Genomic DNA, 16,592 nt, shown 5'->3' on the forward strand with positions numbered 1-16,592 from the left:
TCCTTTCTAACTTCTCAAGTCTGACAGTAGCTTCTATAATTCTCATCCTTGGGAGTTTTGGGGTGATAGGACAGACTTACTGTGGTAACCCTTACCATCAGGTTGCTCACAGTGACAGCTGACCTCTGGGTCAGCACAGGGCTACCCAGACCAGGCAAGAGTCCTCGGAGTCTGCAGACAGTGCCATAGTGAGTCATCCTTCCCAGCACTGGCTTGGCTCTCTGCCCTTCCCAGGCTCACAGCTGCAGCTGGAGGTCTAGAGTGGGACTCTCCCAAGCCCGTGTGTCTCAGTTCTCGGCTGTTAACCCTGCCTTCCGAGCAGTATTTCTTTTTCCTTCTCCTCTCGTTCCCCATAAATCGAGTTTTTCTTTTAGACTCTCTGCAAACTACAGCTTCCCCCCTCCTTGATGGCTCTCATTTTATTTTGCCTCCACACCCCCCTTGTTACTTTGTTGCTTTAGCAAGCTAGCTCGCTGTATTCTGTCAACCTGCTTTCTGCTGCAGGAACCGTCCCCACCTCTTTGTGTTCTTCCCTTTAATGGTTCTTATTCAGAAAGTCAATTTCATCTGGTGCCCTTGAATTGTTATTTTTAATAGCAGTGCCGTTTGCCCATATTCCTTCTATTTCCTAGCAAAAGCTCTCAGTAGCTGGATTGGGGGTGTAGCTGTGTGTGTTTGTGGAAGGGGGGGTGCAGCACCTGTGAAGCCGGAAGAGGGCATCAAATAGTCTTCCCTGTAGCTGGAGTTACTGGTTGTGAGCCACCTAACCTGAGTGTTGGGAACTGAACTCGGGTCCTCTGCAGGAGCACTATGTGCATTTAACCACAGAGCTCTCTCCAGTCCTTCAATTACTTTTTTCAAGAGAATTTTATTTTTATTTTAAATTATGTGTGTCTGTGTGTCTGTCTGTGTCTGTCTGTCTGAAGGTAGTTTGTGGACATGACCTTACAGGCCAGAAGAGGACATTGGATCTCCTGGAGCTGGAGTAACAGGTAGCTGTGAGCTTCTAGACAAGGGTACTGAGAACCAACTCAGGTCCTCTGTAAGAGCAGGATGTGCTCTTAACTGCTGAGCCATTTCTCTGACCCCCTCCTCCCTGGTTCTCATCTAACTAAACAGCATCTCAAAGAGGATAATGTGACAGGCATCCTAAAGGAGGAAAGGTTAAAACAATCACGTGGGAGGTGTCGACTTCTGTAGCCAGGGCATACCAAAGAGAAGAAAACTTGGGAGTTCAGCTTGGTCTCCACGTAGACAATTGTCAGATGTGAGTAATGACTGAACCCCTCTGGGCTTTGGAGGGCTTATAGGGGCTTGGAGCTCTTAAAAATCCCCACGAGAATGGGGAAGGTGGCTCAGCCAGTAAAGCAGCTGCCTTATCAACATGTGGACCTCACCCGTAGTCCCACAACCCACATAAAAAAGCAAGGTATGGTGATGTGCTAGGGAGGTGGGGACAGGAGGGTCCCTGAGACCTGCTGACCTTCCAGATTAGCCTAGTTGGTGAAACCTAGGTGTGTGAGAGACTTTGTCTTAGGCAAACTAAGGGTGACAGTGTTCTGAGGAAATACAAGGAGCTTTTCCTATGGCTGTTGTATGGATGTTCACACACACACACACACACACGCACACACACACACCAACTATGTGCTACTGAGGGTTCTGGCATTGGCTTCAATTTGGTCCTGACAGTTTCCAGCAACTTCTCTTCAGTCCTGACTTGTCAAGAGTTATGCTGCAGATCGAAGGTGAATCGTCATCTCCATAGGTTCATGAATTTCTCATGAGTTCGCGTACTTGGTCCCCAGCTTGTGGTGCTGTTTGTGTGTGTGTGTGTGTGTGTGTGTGTGTGTGTGTGTGTGTGTGCTGAAGCTTTAGGAGATGGAGCCTCACTGGAGGAAGTGCCCTAGCGGGAGCCAGAACAAACCTTTGTTCCTTAAGTTGTCTCTGTCAGGTGTTTCATCAGAACAGTCAGAGAAGCTAAGACGGCACAGGTGGGGGAATACTGTCAACTTGACAGGATCCAGAGTTGCCCTGAAGCAAGCCTCTGGGCGTGCTCTTGAGGAGTTATCTTGATTAGCTTACTTTAGGAAAGGTGGGAAGGTGGGCAGACGTGCCCTGTGTTTCCGGTCCCAGGCTGAGTAAAAACAAGGACGGGAGCTGATTTCTCCCGTTACCTGCCTCTGCTTCCTGGCTGTGGATACAGTGTGATCAGTTGCTGCAAATGCCTGCTGCCATGTCTTCTCCACCATGATGGACGGTACACTGAACCTATGAGTCAACAAAAGTCCTTCTCCCTTGAGTTGCTTCTGTGAGGGTTTTTTATCACAGAGATGAGACATAGAGCTAATGCAGCCCATTTGCTTTATTGTTCCATCGGTCAGCTTCCCCAGGCAGGGCTACTTAACTCTCAGGCTGGCGTGGTAAATTCTAATGAGAAGACAAGGATAGACAGTCTCCATTTCTCTGCATCGGAGCATCCTTGCGGATGTAGAAATATGCTTTTAAATTGATAACATGAGTGATGTAAACGTTCCTACATGTACTTATCAAATGGATACAGATATTGTCAGTAACTACAATTTCATGATTGCTTTGATATTTTCAATTCTTTCTTGGGTACAGAGACTGAGCTGGTGACCTCTCTAGCTCAGACTGGCCTGGCACTCACCGTGTGGCATTGGCTGGGTTCGAAACCCCAGTTCTCCCATACTGGATTGCATGTGCACACCTCCACGCCCAGCCTTTGATGGGGGCTTTGGGGATTAAGTCGCGTTCTTCTGCTTTCACGGACAGCATATTACTCACTGATTTTTCTTTCTGTCCCTAACCATATTGTTTATCCACAGTCTAGAAATGAGCACTTCCGGGCTGGCCTCCATAGAACATAGCCGTATCCTGAACACACCCATTCTGCACTATCCGCATCCATTTGATGATGATCAAAACTCATATTTAAAGTTGTGCGTAATTATGAAGGCACACGCTCTACCTGTGTTTCTGTCTCTTTTTCTTCTCCTCATCTTGTCCTGGCCCACACGTTCCTCTTCATTGTATTCATGAAGTTTCTGGACTCTTCCTTACAGCAAGTGTCTGTGGGTGGTTCTCTTGGAGTCTTCCCTTTCCCCCCTCCCACTTGAGTGGTAGCCTGGGCGGAAACCATGTTCTGGCTGGGTACTTCTCATCTTCAGACTTATGTTGCTGCTACGGTGTGTCTTCTTGTGTTTGGTGCTGGAAGAATTTCAACTCTGCCAGGCTTTATCTCTTTGTAAGTAACTTAGCTTTTTCCTCCTCCTCCTCACGAGATACCTTTTCAGAAGAAAACTATAGTTGATCCATAGAAACTGCATGTGTTGCGGGGGGCGTGAGAAGCACACAGTGTTGCAGTGCAGACAAATGCCTTCATTGCCTCCAATGGTTTTCTCAGTGGTGAAAGCATTCACAATTCTTTCTTCTAACTTCTTTGGCTTGGGTGTTTGTATTTTTTGACAGGATCTCCTGTATCCGAGGTCTTGTACTTGCTATGTACTTGACCTGGAGCTTCTGGTGTCCCTGCCTCTGCCTCCTGAGTGGTGGGATTTCAGGAGTGTGCCATCGTCACACCTGGCATATGGAACCCAGGCTTTGTGCATGCTGGGCGAGCCCTCTGCCAACTGATCCACAGGCCCTCATTAAGTCCAGGCTGACCTTAAACTCACTGTTCAAGGATAACCTTGAACATTTAACCCTTCCTCCTCCACCTCCCAAGTGCTGGGATTACAGGAGTGTACCGTCACCTCAACAGCTTCTTAAAACTTAGTACTTACCACGACTTCTCAAAGCAACACTGAGACTTATCCCTACTAAATATACCTTAGCACCCACAGACCATTCTTGTTTCACACCCTTTCCCACTGCTTTCCCCAGCCTTGGTAACTAGTTCTGCTCAGGACTTCCAAACCCGACATTTTCCGTCTCCATGAATGGATCCCGTGGCGCTGGCTGCTCTGCTTGTGGCTTATGTCATGTTACACAGCATCTCCAGGTCCAGGCTGCAAATCCCAGGCTTTCGTACTTTTTGTGGCAGAATAGTGCTTTATTATGTACACATCCCAGATTTTCTGCAACTGAGTATCACTTGACAGGCCTTTGGGCCGACATTCTATTCTGTGGCTACAGAGAATGGTGGCATAAGATCACGGGAGATGTCTCTTTGGCATATTGGTTTAATTTCATGTATATTTATAGGCCAGATTACTAGACCATATAGCAATTTTATTTTGGGGGAAATCTCCATGTAATTTTTAAAAACAACATCTAAATTCATTTAGATCCCACTAACTACACATAAGTGCTTCTCTTTTCTCTGCATCTTTCCCCACATTTGTTACTTTCCATTTTTGATAATAGTCACTGTAACTGGGACGAAGTGATATCTTGTTTGGCCTTTGATTTCCATTTTGATGATTCGTGAGGCTGAATATTTAAAAAAGATTTTATTTTTAAGTGTGTGTGTGTGTGTGTGTGTGTGCGCGCACACACAGAGTGCAATTTCCTGTGGAATCCAGAAAAGGGCATTGGATCTCCTGGAGCAGGAGTTACACATGTTTGTGAGATATTAGATGTAGGTGCTTGGAACTGAACTCAAATCCTTTATAACAGCCGTCATTCAGATGAAACTCCATGACTAAAAGCAATAAAAGCAACCTGGGGAAGATAGGATTTATTTTACCTTACTGCTTTTAAGTCCATCACAAGGGAAGTCAGGTCAGGAACTCAGGGCAGGAACTTGGAGGCAGAAACTGAAGTAGAGGCCAGGGAGGGTGCTGCTTATTGACCTGTCCCTCATGGTTTGCTCAGCCTGGTTTCTTCCAGGACCACTAGCCCAGGGGTGGTACTGCCCACAGTGAGCAGGGACGTCCTACATCAATCATCGATCAAGAAAATGAACTGTAGGCTTTTCCGCAAGCCAATCTGGTGGGGCCATTTGGTTCTAGCTTGTGTCAGGTTGACACGAAACTAGCCCCGATATTGTTTCTCCAATGGTAAAATGATCTCACTGGGGTCTGCATCTCTCTGATGATTACTCACATTGGACATTTGCTTATATACCCGTGGACTATGTGCATGCTTTTGAGAAATGCCTGTGTAGGTACATTGCCCATTTTAAAATCAGATTTTTTTAAAATTGACTTCCTGTTCATTAAATTGTTTGAGTTCCCATGTGTTTTAGATTATCAGCTCTCATCAGATGTACAGTCTCCAGATGTTTTCTCCCATTTGGTGGGCTGTCTCCTCTTTCTGCTGAGTGTTCCTTTTTCTTTGTAAAAGCCTTTCAGTTTGAAATAATCCCAGTTCTGAGGCGTACCTTTAATCCCAGCACTTGAGAGGCAGAGGCAGGCGGATCTCTGTGAGTTTGATGCTAGCCTGGTCTACAAAGCGAGTTTCAGGACAGCCAAAGCTGTTACACAGAGAAACACTGTCCCAAGAAACAAAAGCCAGAAAAAAAAAATGGAAAGAATCCCATTCCTATGTTTTGCGTCTGTGTCCTGTAGTTTGTGTCTTATCAAAACCCCACCACTGAGAAACAAAGCATTCTACGCCTGGGTTTTTAAATACTAGCCTCATAGTTTCAAGTTTAATTATTTTGAGTTGGTTTTTGTATATGGCGGGAGATGGGGTTCTGGTTTCATTCTGCAGTTTGCCCTCACCATTTATTGAGGAAAGTTCTCCTCTCCCATGTGTGTTTCGCATCTTTGTTGAAGATTGGGATGCTGTAGGCGTGTGGGTTTTGTTCCACTGTCTCTGATCTGTTCCTCTGTCTACTGTTTTGATGACTGTTGTCTTCGTTAGGGCTACTATTCCCGTGGTGAAACACAAACAGGGTCTTTTGGGGTACCCACCCCTTAGGCCCCTTCAGGGTCCAGCTAAGGTGTCATAGCCGGTGAGGGAAAAATTCTAAGGGTAAAGAAACAAATCTACTCACACACGGTTTCTCCTCAGCACGCCTCTTTTTCTCTCTCTTTTCTTCTGCCTCTATTCTAATTCTTCTGTCCTAACTGTCTAATTTATTAGCTCTAATTCTCGGCCTCAGTTCTAATTTGGATTCTGTTACCACCACCTTCTTCTTCCTCTTCTTCTTTTTTCTACTTCTGCTCATTTCTGCCAGCTTCTCCTTACTCTCTTTGTTCTATTCAGCTATTCAGACCCACAGAACCTTGCAGGCATTCACCTAAAGGTCACATATCATGTCTTAAGTAAATGATAAGAAACCGTGTCTTTCCAGCAACTCACAGCACAGTAAACCCAGATAGGGAGGAAAGAGCAGTTGGCTCCGAACTCGTGGGCTGCAAACCGCGCTATGAAAAGAGAAGTCTTCTTTGTCACCTCATCCGTAGAGGGAGCCTTATGGAACTAAACTAATAAGAGAAATAAGGAGATTGTGTGTTACAGCCTATACTTTTGAGGGCATAAAACATCTTTAACATTTTGTGGATAGTGGATGTAAAGGCCACGTTTTCTCAACTGGAGACTGGTTGGTTTACAAATGTGTCCCCAGAGAGAGTGCAGCAGCAGCTGGAGCTGCAGGGGCGCGAGGGGCAGAGGAGCTGAGGAGCCCATACAGCATGCGCCAAGGCACAGTGACATTAAAAGCATCTCAAATCTTAAGATATCTTTTCCTGTCCAGTGTGTAACCCTACCACAGAAAGAGAAGCTTGTAATGCCTTTTGTGGGGGCTATAACGTTAGTTTTTATTTTGTGGGCAATCCTAGCCAGTCAGAGAACTTATCCCATGGTGTCTGAACAAAGGCCATAACACTGAGGTTAGGAATCTGCGCCGAGTTAATTATTGTCCCTGCTACTGCAGCTTGGTTACTTTGCACTGTTTACCTTGGCTCAACAAATCCTACAGCTGGCTACAGGTCCTAGTAAATAAGGTTGTATTCTTTTGGTGATAGTTTATCTTAAAATCCAATTAGCAAGGCACCTGGCTGTGGGAAACAGGTTTTTTTTTTGACTGTGTGACTGTTCTTACACATACCTAGGAGATGTTATCAATATATCCCAAATGCATAGGGGAAATCGTGTCCAATGAATGATCAAATAGTGTTGAACCGTGGGAGATATATCCCAAATTTCTAGCAGATGGGAGTAAGCTATGGGAGAAATCTGCAGTCAGAAACAGCCAGTTCATTCATAAGGCAATAACTGCAATACACCTTACGTCTTGTTTTAATCCTCCAAGAGAATCCTTGATTCTGATGGGTTGACCTCATGAATGATGCCTGAGTGATCCTGCAGCTGTAGCAAAACACCATGGCCAAAGTGACTTGAGAAGGAAAGAGTTTACCTCACTCACAGTTCCATATAGCAGCTTATTATCAAAAGCAGTGAGGCCAGGCACTCAATCAGGGAAGGAACCTGGAGGCAGGAGTTGAAGCAGAGGCCATGGAGGGGTGCTGCTTACTGGCTTGCTTCACGAGGCTTGCTCAGCCTGTTTATTTATTTATTTGTTTGTTTGTTTGTTTATGTTTTATAAAACCAAGGACCGTCAGCCTAGGGATGGCACCACCCACAACGGACCTTCCCTCATCCATTACTAATTAAGAAAATGCCTTGCAAGCTTGCCTACAGCCTGATCTTGGGAAGGCACTTTCTTAATTGAGGTTCCCTCTTAACTGATGACGCTAGCTTGTATCAAGTTGACATAAAACTAGCCAGTACAGCTATAACCTCGTAGTATACTTTGAAATAGTCCAATATGGTGATGTTTACAGCTGTTTTCTTTTCACTGATGATGACGTTGCTGTCTGGGTTTATTTATTTATTTATTTTGATAGTTTCCTATGAATTTTAGGATGATGTTCCGTGGAAATGTGACTGGTTTCATATGGACTTCATTGAAAGTGAAGATTGCTGTGGACAGAATAGACATTTAGTAGTTTTCTCTCCTGTCTACAGACAGGGGCTGGCTTTCAGCCTTTCTATATCTTCTTCCCTTTCTTTTGTAAGCATTTTATCCTTTTCAGTGTAGCCATTTTTTTTATCTCTTTAACATTTTTTTGAATTTTATTTTTGGTAACTTATAAATGTATTTGCTTTCTTGATTTATTTTTCAGGTAATTTGTTATTGGCGTGTAGAAAAGATACTGATTTTATTACATTGATTTTGCATCCTGCCGCTTTGCTGATTTTGTTATCAATATTAATTATTCTTAATTTGTTATTCTAATCGGTGTGCACACGCGCACACGCAGACATGGCAATTTGATTTCCTCCTTTCTAACCCCAGTGTGTTGTATTTCTTTGTCTTGCTGGTTGCCCTGACTGAGACTTCTACCTCTCTGTTGGACAGCAGTGGTTAAAGTGCACATCTTCACCTTGCTCCAGACCTTAGTGGGATGTGTTCACCCCTGACACTCCACATGATGCTGTCCACAAGCTCTTAGGATGCTAGTACCACATACTTGTGAACGAATGTTTCTTCATATTTCCTTTGAGGAAATACCAACATCACGGTCTGTCTCTATCACCAAACATTTTATCTCATTAATTAATAAATTAATTTTTTATGGTGCTGGAGGTTGAGCCTAGGCCTTACTCACACATACTAGGCAGGTGTTCTGTCTGTGAGCTACATCCCCAGCCCCCTTTCAACCGTTCTTTTGAGGGAGGCTTTCACTGTGACACAGTCTGGCCAGGCATAGGCTGTGCTACTGGGCAGGCCTGTGACTCCCCTGCCTAAGCGTCTGGACTAGGTGGGATTCCCAGTGTAACAGAAGTGACAGTGTTCTGTACCTGTGCTGCATGGTTTCCTGTGATATTCTCACAGCTCCTCTGTGTTAGACCTGGTATTAACATCACCACAATGGTGGTCACTATGTTCCCCCAGTCTCAGGGCATCCGTAAACTTGGCATTCACAGTGGCCCTGGATAGTGGACTGTGTTCATCTAACTTTTAGATACTGGACATGCTTTCCACAGAACTCTGCAATGCAGTGTGCGATGTGTTGACTTTGATAATGGTGGTCATCACACAAGCGTGTGACATTTGGCCCATTTGTCACAGGAACATCGGATTCTGTAATTATATAATTCTGTGGTACTTTGGAAAATGTACATCTAAATAAAATGATGATGCTAATAGGTTTTAGGAAAGTCAAATGTGGTGCCAATCTAGGAATTCAGGATGCTTTACTCATGGGTGAGAGTTACGGTTGTGTGTGGAAGTAGGTGTGCAGATGTGTGCATATATATGTGTATACGTACTCTTGTTTATCTGCATGTGTCTGCAGGAACATGTACACATACATATGTGTGTACAGAAAAGTTGTTAATTTAGGGTGTCTTCCTCAGTCACTCTCTACCCCAGTTTTTGAGAGACTGTCTTTTTTTTTGTTGTTTATTTTTTTTATTGATAAAAGAAGAATAAAGAAAAAAAAAACAAATTTCCACCTCCTCCCAGCCTCCCCTTTCCCTCCCCCTCCTCCCACCCCTCTCCCCTTCCCCCCACTCCTCTCCCCCTCTCTCTCCAGTCCAAAGAGCAGTCAGGGTTCCCTGCCCTGTGGTAAGTCCTAGGTCCTCCCCCGTCCGTCCATATCTAGGAAGGTGAACATCCAAACTGGCTAGGCTCCCACCAAGCCAGCAGATTGCGTAGGATCAAAACTGCGTGCCATTGTCCTTGGCGTCTCATCAGCCCTCATTGTTCGTCAGATCAGAGAGTTCAGTTTTATCCCATGCTTTTTTTGGTAATAGTCCAGCTGGCCTTGGTGAGCTCCCAGTAGATCAGCTCCACTGTCTCAGTGGGTGGGTGCACCCCTCGTGGTCCCGACTTCTTTGCTCATGTTCTCCCTCCTTCTGCTCCTCATTGGGACCTTGGGAGCTCAGTCCAGTGCTCCAGTGTGGGTCTCTGTCTCTATCTCCATCCATCGCCAGATGAAAGTTCTAGGATGATATGCAAGATATTCGTCAGTATTGCACTAGGATGGGGTCATTTCAGGTTCCCTATCCTCAGCTGCCCAAGGAACTAACTGGGGACCTCAGCTTGGGCACCTGGGAGCCCCTCTAGGGTCAATTCTCCTGCCCACCCTAAAGTGGGTCCCTTAACTAAGAATTGTGGTTCCGTGCTCCCCTATCCAACCTTCCTTTATCCCGATCCTCCTATTTCCCCAAGTCCCCCCTCCTTCCCTTCTACCTTTTCTCTCCCCATCTCCCCTTACCCCCTTCCCACCCCACCCCCAAGATCCCACTTTTCTCCCCGGCAATTTTGTCTACTTCCCTTATCCAAGAGGAAAACGATATGTTTTTCCTTGGGTTCACCTTCTTACTTAGCTTCTTTAGGTTCGCCAATTGTAGATTCTGTGACCCCTATTTATGGCTAGAAACCAATTATGAGTGAGTACATCCCATGTTCTTCTTTTTGGGTCTGGGATACCTCACTCAGGATAGTGTTTTCTATTTCCATCCATTTGCATGCAAAATTCGAGAAGTCATTGTTTTTTACCGCAGCGTAGTACTCTAGTGTGTATATATTCCATACTTTCTTCATCCATTCTTCCATTGAAGGGCATCTAGGTTGTTTCCAGGTTCTGGCTATTACAAATAATACTGCTATGAACATAGTTGAACAAATGCTTTTGACATGTGATAGAGCATCTCTTGGGTAAATTCCCAAGAGTGGTATTGCTGGGTCCAGGGGTAGGTTGATCCCGAATTTCCTGAGAAACCGAAACACTGACTTCCACAGTGGTTGCACAAGATTGCATTCCCACCAGCAATGGATGAGGGTACCCCTTCCTCCACAGCCTCTCCAGCAAAGGCTATCTTTGGTGTTTTTGACTTTAGCCATTCTGACAGGTGTAAGATGGTATCTCTTATTGAACCTGGGGCTCACAAATTCAGCTGTGTTGGCTGTCCAGCAAGCCCAGGGATCCTGTGTCTCTGCATTTTCAGAACTGGGATTAAGTTTCATTCTGCCATGCTTGGCTTATGGTTTATTGTGCATGGACCAAACCCAGATCCTCATACTTAGAAGGTTTTCACTCTAACAACTGAGCCATCTCCCAGCCCAGAGAGTTGTGATTGTGGTGGAGACCAAATGATCCATCAGCAGGGTTGTCTAGCAGAATAGAGTTCTATCATTGCCCTTAGAACCCACAAGGCTCAGATGGGGCTAGTGGTATTCCGCCACCTTGACATTGACCTTGGTGCCGAGGAGGGAGGAACAACCACGTTTGTAGGTGCAGAGACTTTCAGTTTCGAGAAGTGGGTCAAGTGTTACATAAAGTTACATAACAATAGACGGCAAAGCCAGGCCCAGGCTTGGGTTTTCTGTACAATGCAAACAAACTGCTATTTGCACCACATTATGAGACTTCACGAGGCTCATGCAGTCTAGTTTGAAGGCGCCTGTGTCTTCTAGCCCTCCCAGGGCTTAGAGCAGACACTGCCTCCCTTGCCATGACTGTCCACCTGCACATCTTTATGAGCGGGACTGACCTAAGTTCCACACTGCAGTGTGTGCCCTTGAGCTTCTGGAGACGTGAGGTAAACAGTGAAGAAGGCTTTCTGCTAAACTGAAGTGCTCTGTAGCTTACGTATAACCCTGAAAATATATCTATTAGACAATGTAGGAGTTCTGGTTAGTTTTATGTCAACTTTACACAAGCTCGAGATGTTTGGGAAGAGGGACTCACAATTGTGAAAAAAATGCCTCTATGTGATTGGCTTGTGGGCAAGTCTGTAGGGCATTTTCTTAATTAGTGATTGATGAGTGAGAGGGCCCAACCCTGGGCAGGTGGTCCTTTGGTGTATAAGAAAACAGGCTGCACAAGCCATGAGGAACAACGCCATAAACAGCACACTCTCCCATGACCTCTGCATAAGCTCTTGACTCCAGGCTCTTGTCCTGTTTGGGTTCCTGCCCCGACTCCCTCAATGATGGCCTGTGCTATAGAACTGTCAGCTGAAGGAAACCCTTCCGTCCACAAGCTACTTGGTCATGGTGTTTTAATCACAGTAATAGAAACCTAAGACAGAGAGGTTTAGCATTAGTAAAAGTGTTGGTTGTATAGTGGCAAGTTCCCCTCCTCCTCCTTCCTCCTCCTCCTCCTTCTTCTTGTAAATTTAAGAGCCTAGCTGGGCAAGTGGTAGTGTATGCCTTTAATGCCAGCACTCAGAAGGCAGAGGCAGGTGGATCTTTGAGTTCAAGGCCAGCCTGGTCTATAGAGTTCCAGGACAGTCAAGGCTACATAGAGAAATCATGTCTCAAAAAAACAAAAATATTATTATTTAAGAACCTTTAGAAGTCTTGTTTAGATTCAGGAATATGATGTTTGGGTAGAGGGGAAGCATTATTATTGAAAGTATGCTTTAATAGCATTAACATAAACATTTAAGATTTTCACATCTCACACTATATAAGGTATTATTTAATAAAAATGTTGAAAAACATACCTCTAAAGAAAATGGCAATGCTCACAGGTTTTATAAAAGTCAAGGGTTCTGTCAATCTAGGCACTTGGGATATTTTCTGATAGATAAAAGTCTAGGTTTAGGGTTTTAATAAAAATACATCACACCTAGAATTTAAATCATTTTTATACTAAAAATTATTTATTCTCTGTCTCTGAGAAAAGAGATAGGGAGATAGATAGGTAGAGAGAGCAAGAGCTTAGCAGTGTGCATGTGAAGGTCAGAGGACAGCTTACAGGAGCTGTCTCTGCTTCTACATGGCTCCCCGGGGATTAAACTCAGGGCACAGGCTTGGCGGCAGACACCTCTAACCACTAAGCCATCTCACTGGCCCCCTTCCTTTCAATTTAAAGGTACAACGTGATGTAAGAATGTGTATGGCTTCCCCAACCTCCTGACATCATTAGTGCTTTTCCTATTGCTTTCGGCTCCCAGGACTCATGCACTGTCTTCTCTTTGTGCAGTACTTGGGATGCATTGAAGTTCTGCGCTCAATGAGGTCTCTGGACTTCAGTACAAGAACTCAGATTACCAGGTAAGCTCTTGAAAGTAGACTCCTGGGGTTGTACCTCTGAAAGGAAAGGGTCACGAAAGCTTATATCCTAGGAGTTTCTAGAAGAAAGCCTGGCCCTTCTGACACTGGAGGCTGGTAATGGAGGCAGGACTCACAGCGTGTTAAAATATAGTTGTACCTGTCTATGTGTGGAGAGATATGTCTCCCATCAGGAGCACCATGATGAACCCTTGACCCTTCTGGGGTCTTTTTATAACTAAGCTGCAAACATAATCATAATTAAGGGATAACTTGTGTGTTCATGTTTGTTTCCTCAATGTAGGAGCCCCTAATTCAAGATCAATACTAAAATTACCAAACTTTATTCTTTCTGAAAAACAAATATAGAGACATCTAAGTGAGTTTCCAATCGTGCATAGAGAGAACAAATGTCACAGGATTAGATGTAGAAATATTCATGGGGAAAATCATTTAGGAAGGAGGCTGATTTTTTAAAAAATATTTTATTTTCAATTAATATTTTAGGTAGTATTGGGTTTCATTATGACATCTGGTTTAATTTTATTAGTATTTTAGTATAAAATACTGGACTTCACTAGACTTTCACACGCATGCTAGTTTACGGTGTTCACATTCACCTCCTGCCATTCTTTTCTCCCTCTTTCCCTTTCCCCTTGTCCTTTTCTCTCTCCAAATAGTCTTTCTACTTTCATGTTGCATATATTTAGATCTTCATTCTACATGAGAGAAAGCATACAATTTTTGTTTTCTCCCCAACTGCCCTTTCTTGTTCCACTTACCCCCTCCCTGGTATAATACTCCCTTCCATTTTCATCATACACACTCACACACACACAGACACACACAGTCACACACACACTCACACACACTCTTCTGTTAGCCTGGCTTATTTCACTTAACACAATGGTCTCTGGTTCCATATTTTTCCCTACAAATGACATAATTTAAAATATTTTATATGTGTTTCCAACATTCTAAGTGTCTCAGGGGCCAGGACTGAAGAACTTTTCTATGAAACAGTGTAGCAAAATATAGTTCCTGGAAGAGTTGAGCTAAAATGCTGATTTCCAGTCGTGCTGCAGAGGAGGACAACAGAGGCTGTGACACAGTAGAGCTTCTGTAGCCGGGGGATGGGGGTGTGGGGGGGGGTTGTGGGGGGGAGTGGAGGTGGGGAGGGTATCTGTTGCACTGATAGTTGTGAAACTGCTCAAACACCCTCCTCAGAAAATGATGCCTGGTTGCTTCATCCAGATCACTGTGTTGTGCTTCTCGGAGTCAGGAAACCAAGTCTGAAGGCTTAAGTCCTCACATGGAGGTGTTAGCTGTCATGTCGGCATTGCTGTCCTAAGTTCTGTAGTGATGCCTTTTCCTCCTCCCCGAAGCCATCTGTGGTCAAGAGTTGGCATTTCTCTTCTCCCTAAAGCAACTCAAGACACGTGGTGGGAACACAGCTGCATTGGTGTTCTAAACCAAAGAAGGAGGGATTATGTTCTAAAGAGGGTGCTCATTTATTGAAGGAAAGCCTGTTTTCTGGTCACTCATTCGTTCACTGCTGACAAGTGCAAAAGCAATAGAAGGGTGAAGGGGCTTTGATCAGGGTGAGAGAGAAGGTGAGAGGCAGAATGAACTTCACTTACAGGCTACGGTTCTTGCTAGGGCTTCTGAGGGACTTGGTCATGGGGCTGGGGATTTTTCAGAAGTGTGGGTTAGGGTGGACAGCATCAATGGTTAAGCCAGGAGGGGCAGGAACAGTATTTGTGGTGACTTTGGGGAAACAATCAGAGGAAGGAGAAATCCATTCATGCTGGAGTGGGGCTGCCTTCAAGACAAAAGACACGGCGTCTTAGTCAATGTTCTATTGCCGTGAAGAGACACCACGGCTGTGGTAAGGCTCGTAAAGGAAGATACTTAATTGGGGCTGCCTTACAATTTCAGAGGTTAGTTCATTGTTGTCATGGCAGCTTGCAGGCTGGCATGCGCTGGAGGAGGAGCTGAGAATTCTACATCATGATCCACAGGCAGCAGGAAGAGAGAGACTGGGCCTGGCTTGAGCATTTGAAATCCCAGAGCCCACCTGAGTGACATACCTCCTCCAACAAGGCCACACCTCCTAATGACCAAGCATTCAAGTATATGAACCTATGGGGGCCATTCCTATGCAAATCACAATAGCCATGTTCACTTTCTCTCACTGACAAGGTATACACTGTCCCATCTCACTGTATAAAAATGCTTCAGTGTGATAGGGCAAGAGCACTGTCAATCCTGGACTCAGAAAAGGTGGTGCTACATTCTGATTGCAGCAGCATTGCCTAAGGTTTCATTAGACTCTTGAAAGTTACGTTGTTGCTCTCTGACATTCTCTATCCCTGCGTCATCTCTATTATGTGGTATGTTTCTTACTGAAGTTAGTTCCTGGAGCACACTCACAAGAAACAACTGGACACATCAACACTAAAAAGAAGCTGTGTGCGTCCAGAGGAATGCTCTGCCCTGCCTTGTAGATTCAGCACAGTGTGGGGCTTTAAAGGCCTCACTAGTAACTAGGTGTTAGCTGTGCCTGCCTCTCTAATGAAATACTTCCTCCAGAACTTATATAGCAAGGATATTCTTGGGAGGTTGCAGGGAAACATAGTATGGTCAGATTATGCAGATACTAGGTGAACTTGTTTCTAAAAGTATTTCAGTCATGATATTTAGTTAATTAATTACTTTTTTGTAAGCAATAACCTCTAAGCATTTGTTATTACTTTATTTTAAAATATAACTTAAAATTCTTACCCATACATTATTTGAAGGCACTGACGGTGGTATCACATGGCTTTTCAAGATAGGTTTAGTTTTGTTCTGTTTCATAGCAAGTGAGCTTGTTTATTGTTTTCTTTTCAGCAATAGTAGGCATGGATTGCCAACCAAAAGATGACTTTTAACTGTTTTCCAATTAAAACATAACTTTAAAAATGTACATGTAATTGCTTCTAGACTTAGTGGCCCAGTGACGGTCAAAAATCCTATACTCCTGATATCTTGGTTTAGGGGACTTGGTGATATGTTCAATCTAATCTCTGCCCACTGTGCTGAGAAGATGGCCTGGTTGCAGGGCCTATCTCTGCCAGGTGAAATAGTGAGCTTGTTTTGGATTTGGACACCAAGTAAGAAGGGGACTAAAATAATGTCTGTAGATTATACAGGACAAAGCCTGGTCATAGGGGCTCCTGTTGGAGTTTATTTAGTCAGATTGCCAAGGTTTTTTTCATCACAGTGGACAAAGGACTACAAGTGACCATCAACAGTGTGAGAGGCGGCAAGGCTGCGGGAGGTGTTGCTTCCCCCAGACCCCCTTGTGGATGGGAGCTAAGGACCTCAGGGCTTGTGGAAGTTTGTGGGAGATTCCGCTGAGGCCACTGCTTCCCACAGGGCTCCTTCTCAGCAGGCTCAGAGAGCACAAGCCCTGCACCCTCCTCTAAAAGTCACCATGTCCAGTGCAGCTTAGAAAGAGGCAGGTTCCCCCACTTACCGTATTTGCGGATGAGAGGTGCACTTTGCAGTGTCAAAGGGGCAACACAGAAGCTTCACTGTAGCGGGCAGTGAAACTAATTGTTCT

At 44.6% G+C, this 16,592-nt stretch overlaps 1 protein-coding gene across 6 annotated transcripts in view; it reads left to right on the plus strand.

Annotated features, from left to right (window-relative positions):
* The window catches only part of Shc3 (SHC adaptor protein 3), a 121,736-nt gene that overhangs the window by 34,098 nt on the left and 71,046 nt on the right, over positions 1-16,592 (plus strand). For all 6 annotated transcript variants that reach the window (XR_012910362.1, XR_012910361.1, XR_012910364.1 and 3 more), the window contains one exon: positions 12,918-12,988. Coding sequence is in view for 2 of the 6 variants with exons in the window: in XM_075969656.1 (XP_075825771.1) it covers positions 12,918-12,988 (71 nt within the window). In the remaining 4 variants the exon portion in view is untranslated. The remainder of the gene's footprint in view (positions 1-12,917; positions 12,989-16,592) is intronic.

The sequence above is a fragment of the Microtus pennsylvanicus genome, chromosome 4, assembly GCF_037038515.1.
Source record: "Microtus pennsylvanicus isolate mMicPen1 chromosome 4, mMicPen1.hap1, whole genome shotgun sequence".
Taxonomy (NCBI): domain Eukaryota; kingdom Metazoa; phylum Chordata; class Mammalia; order Rodentia; family Cricetidae; genus Microtus; species Microtus pennsylvanicus.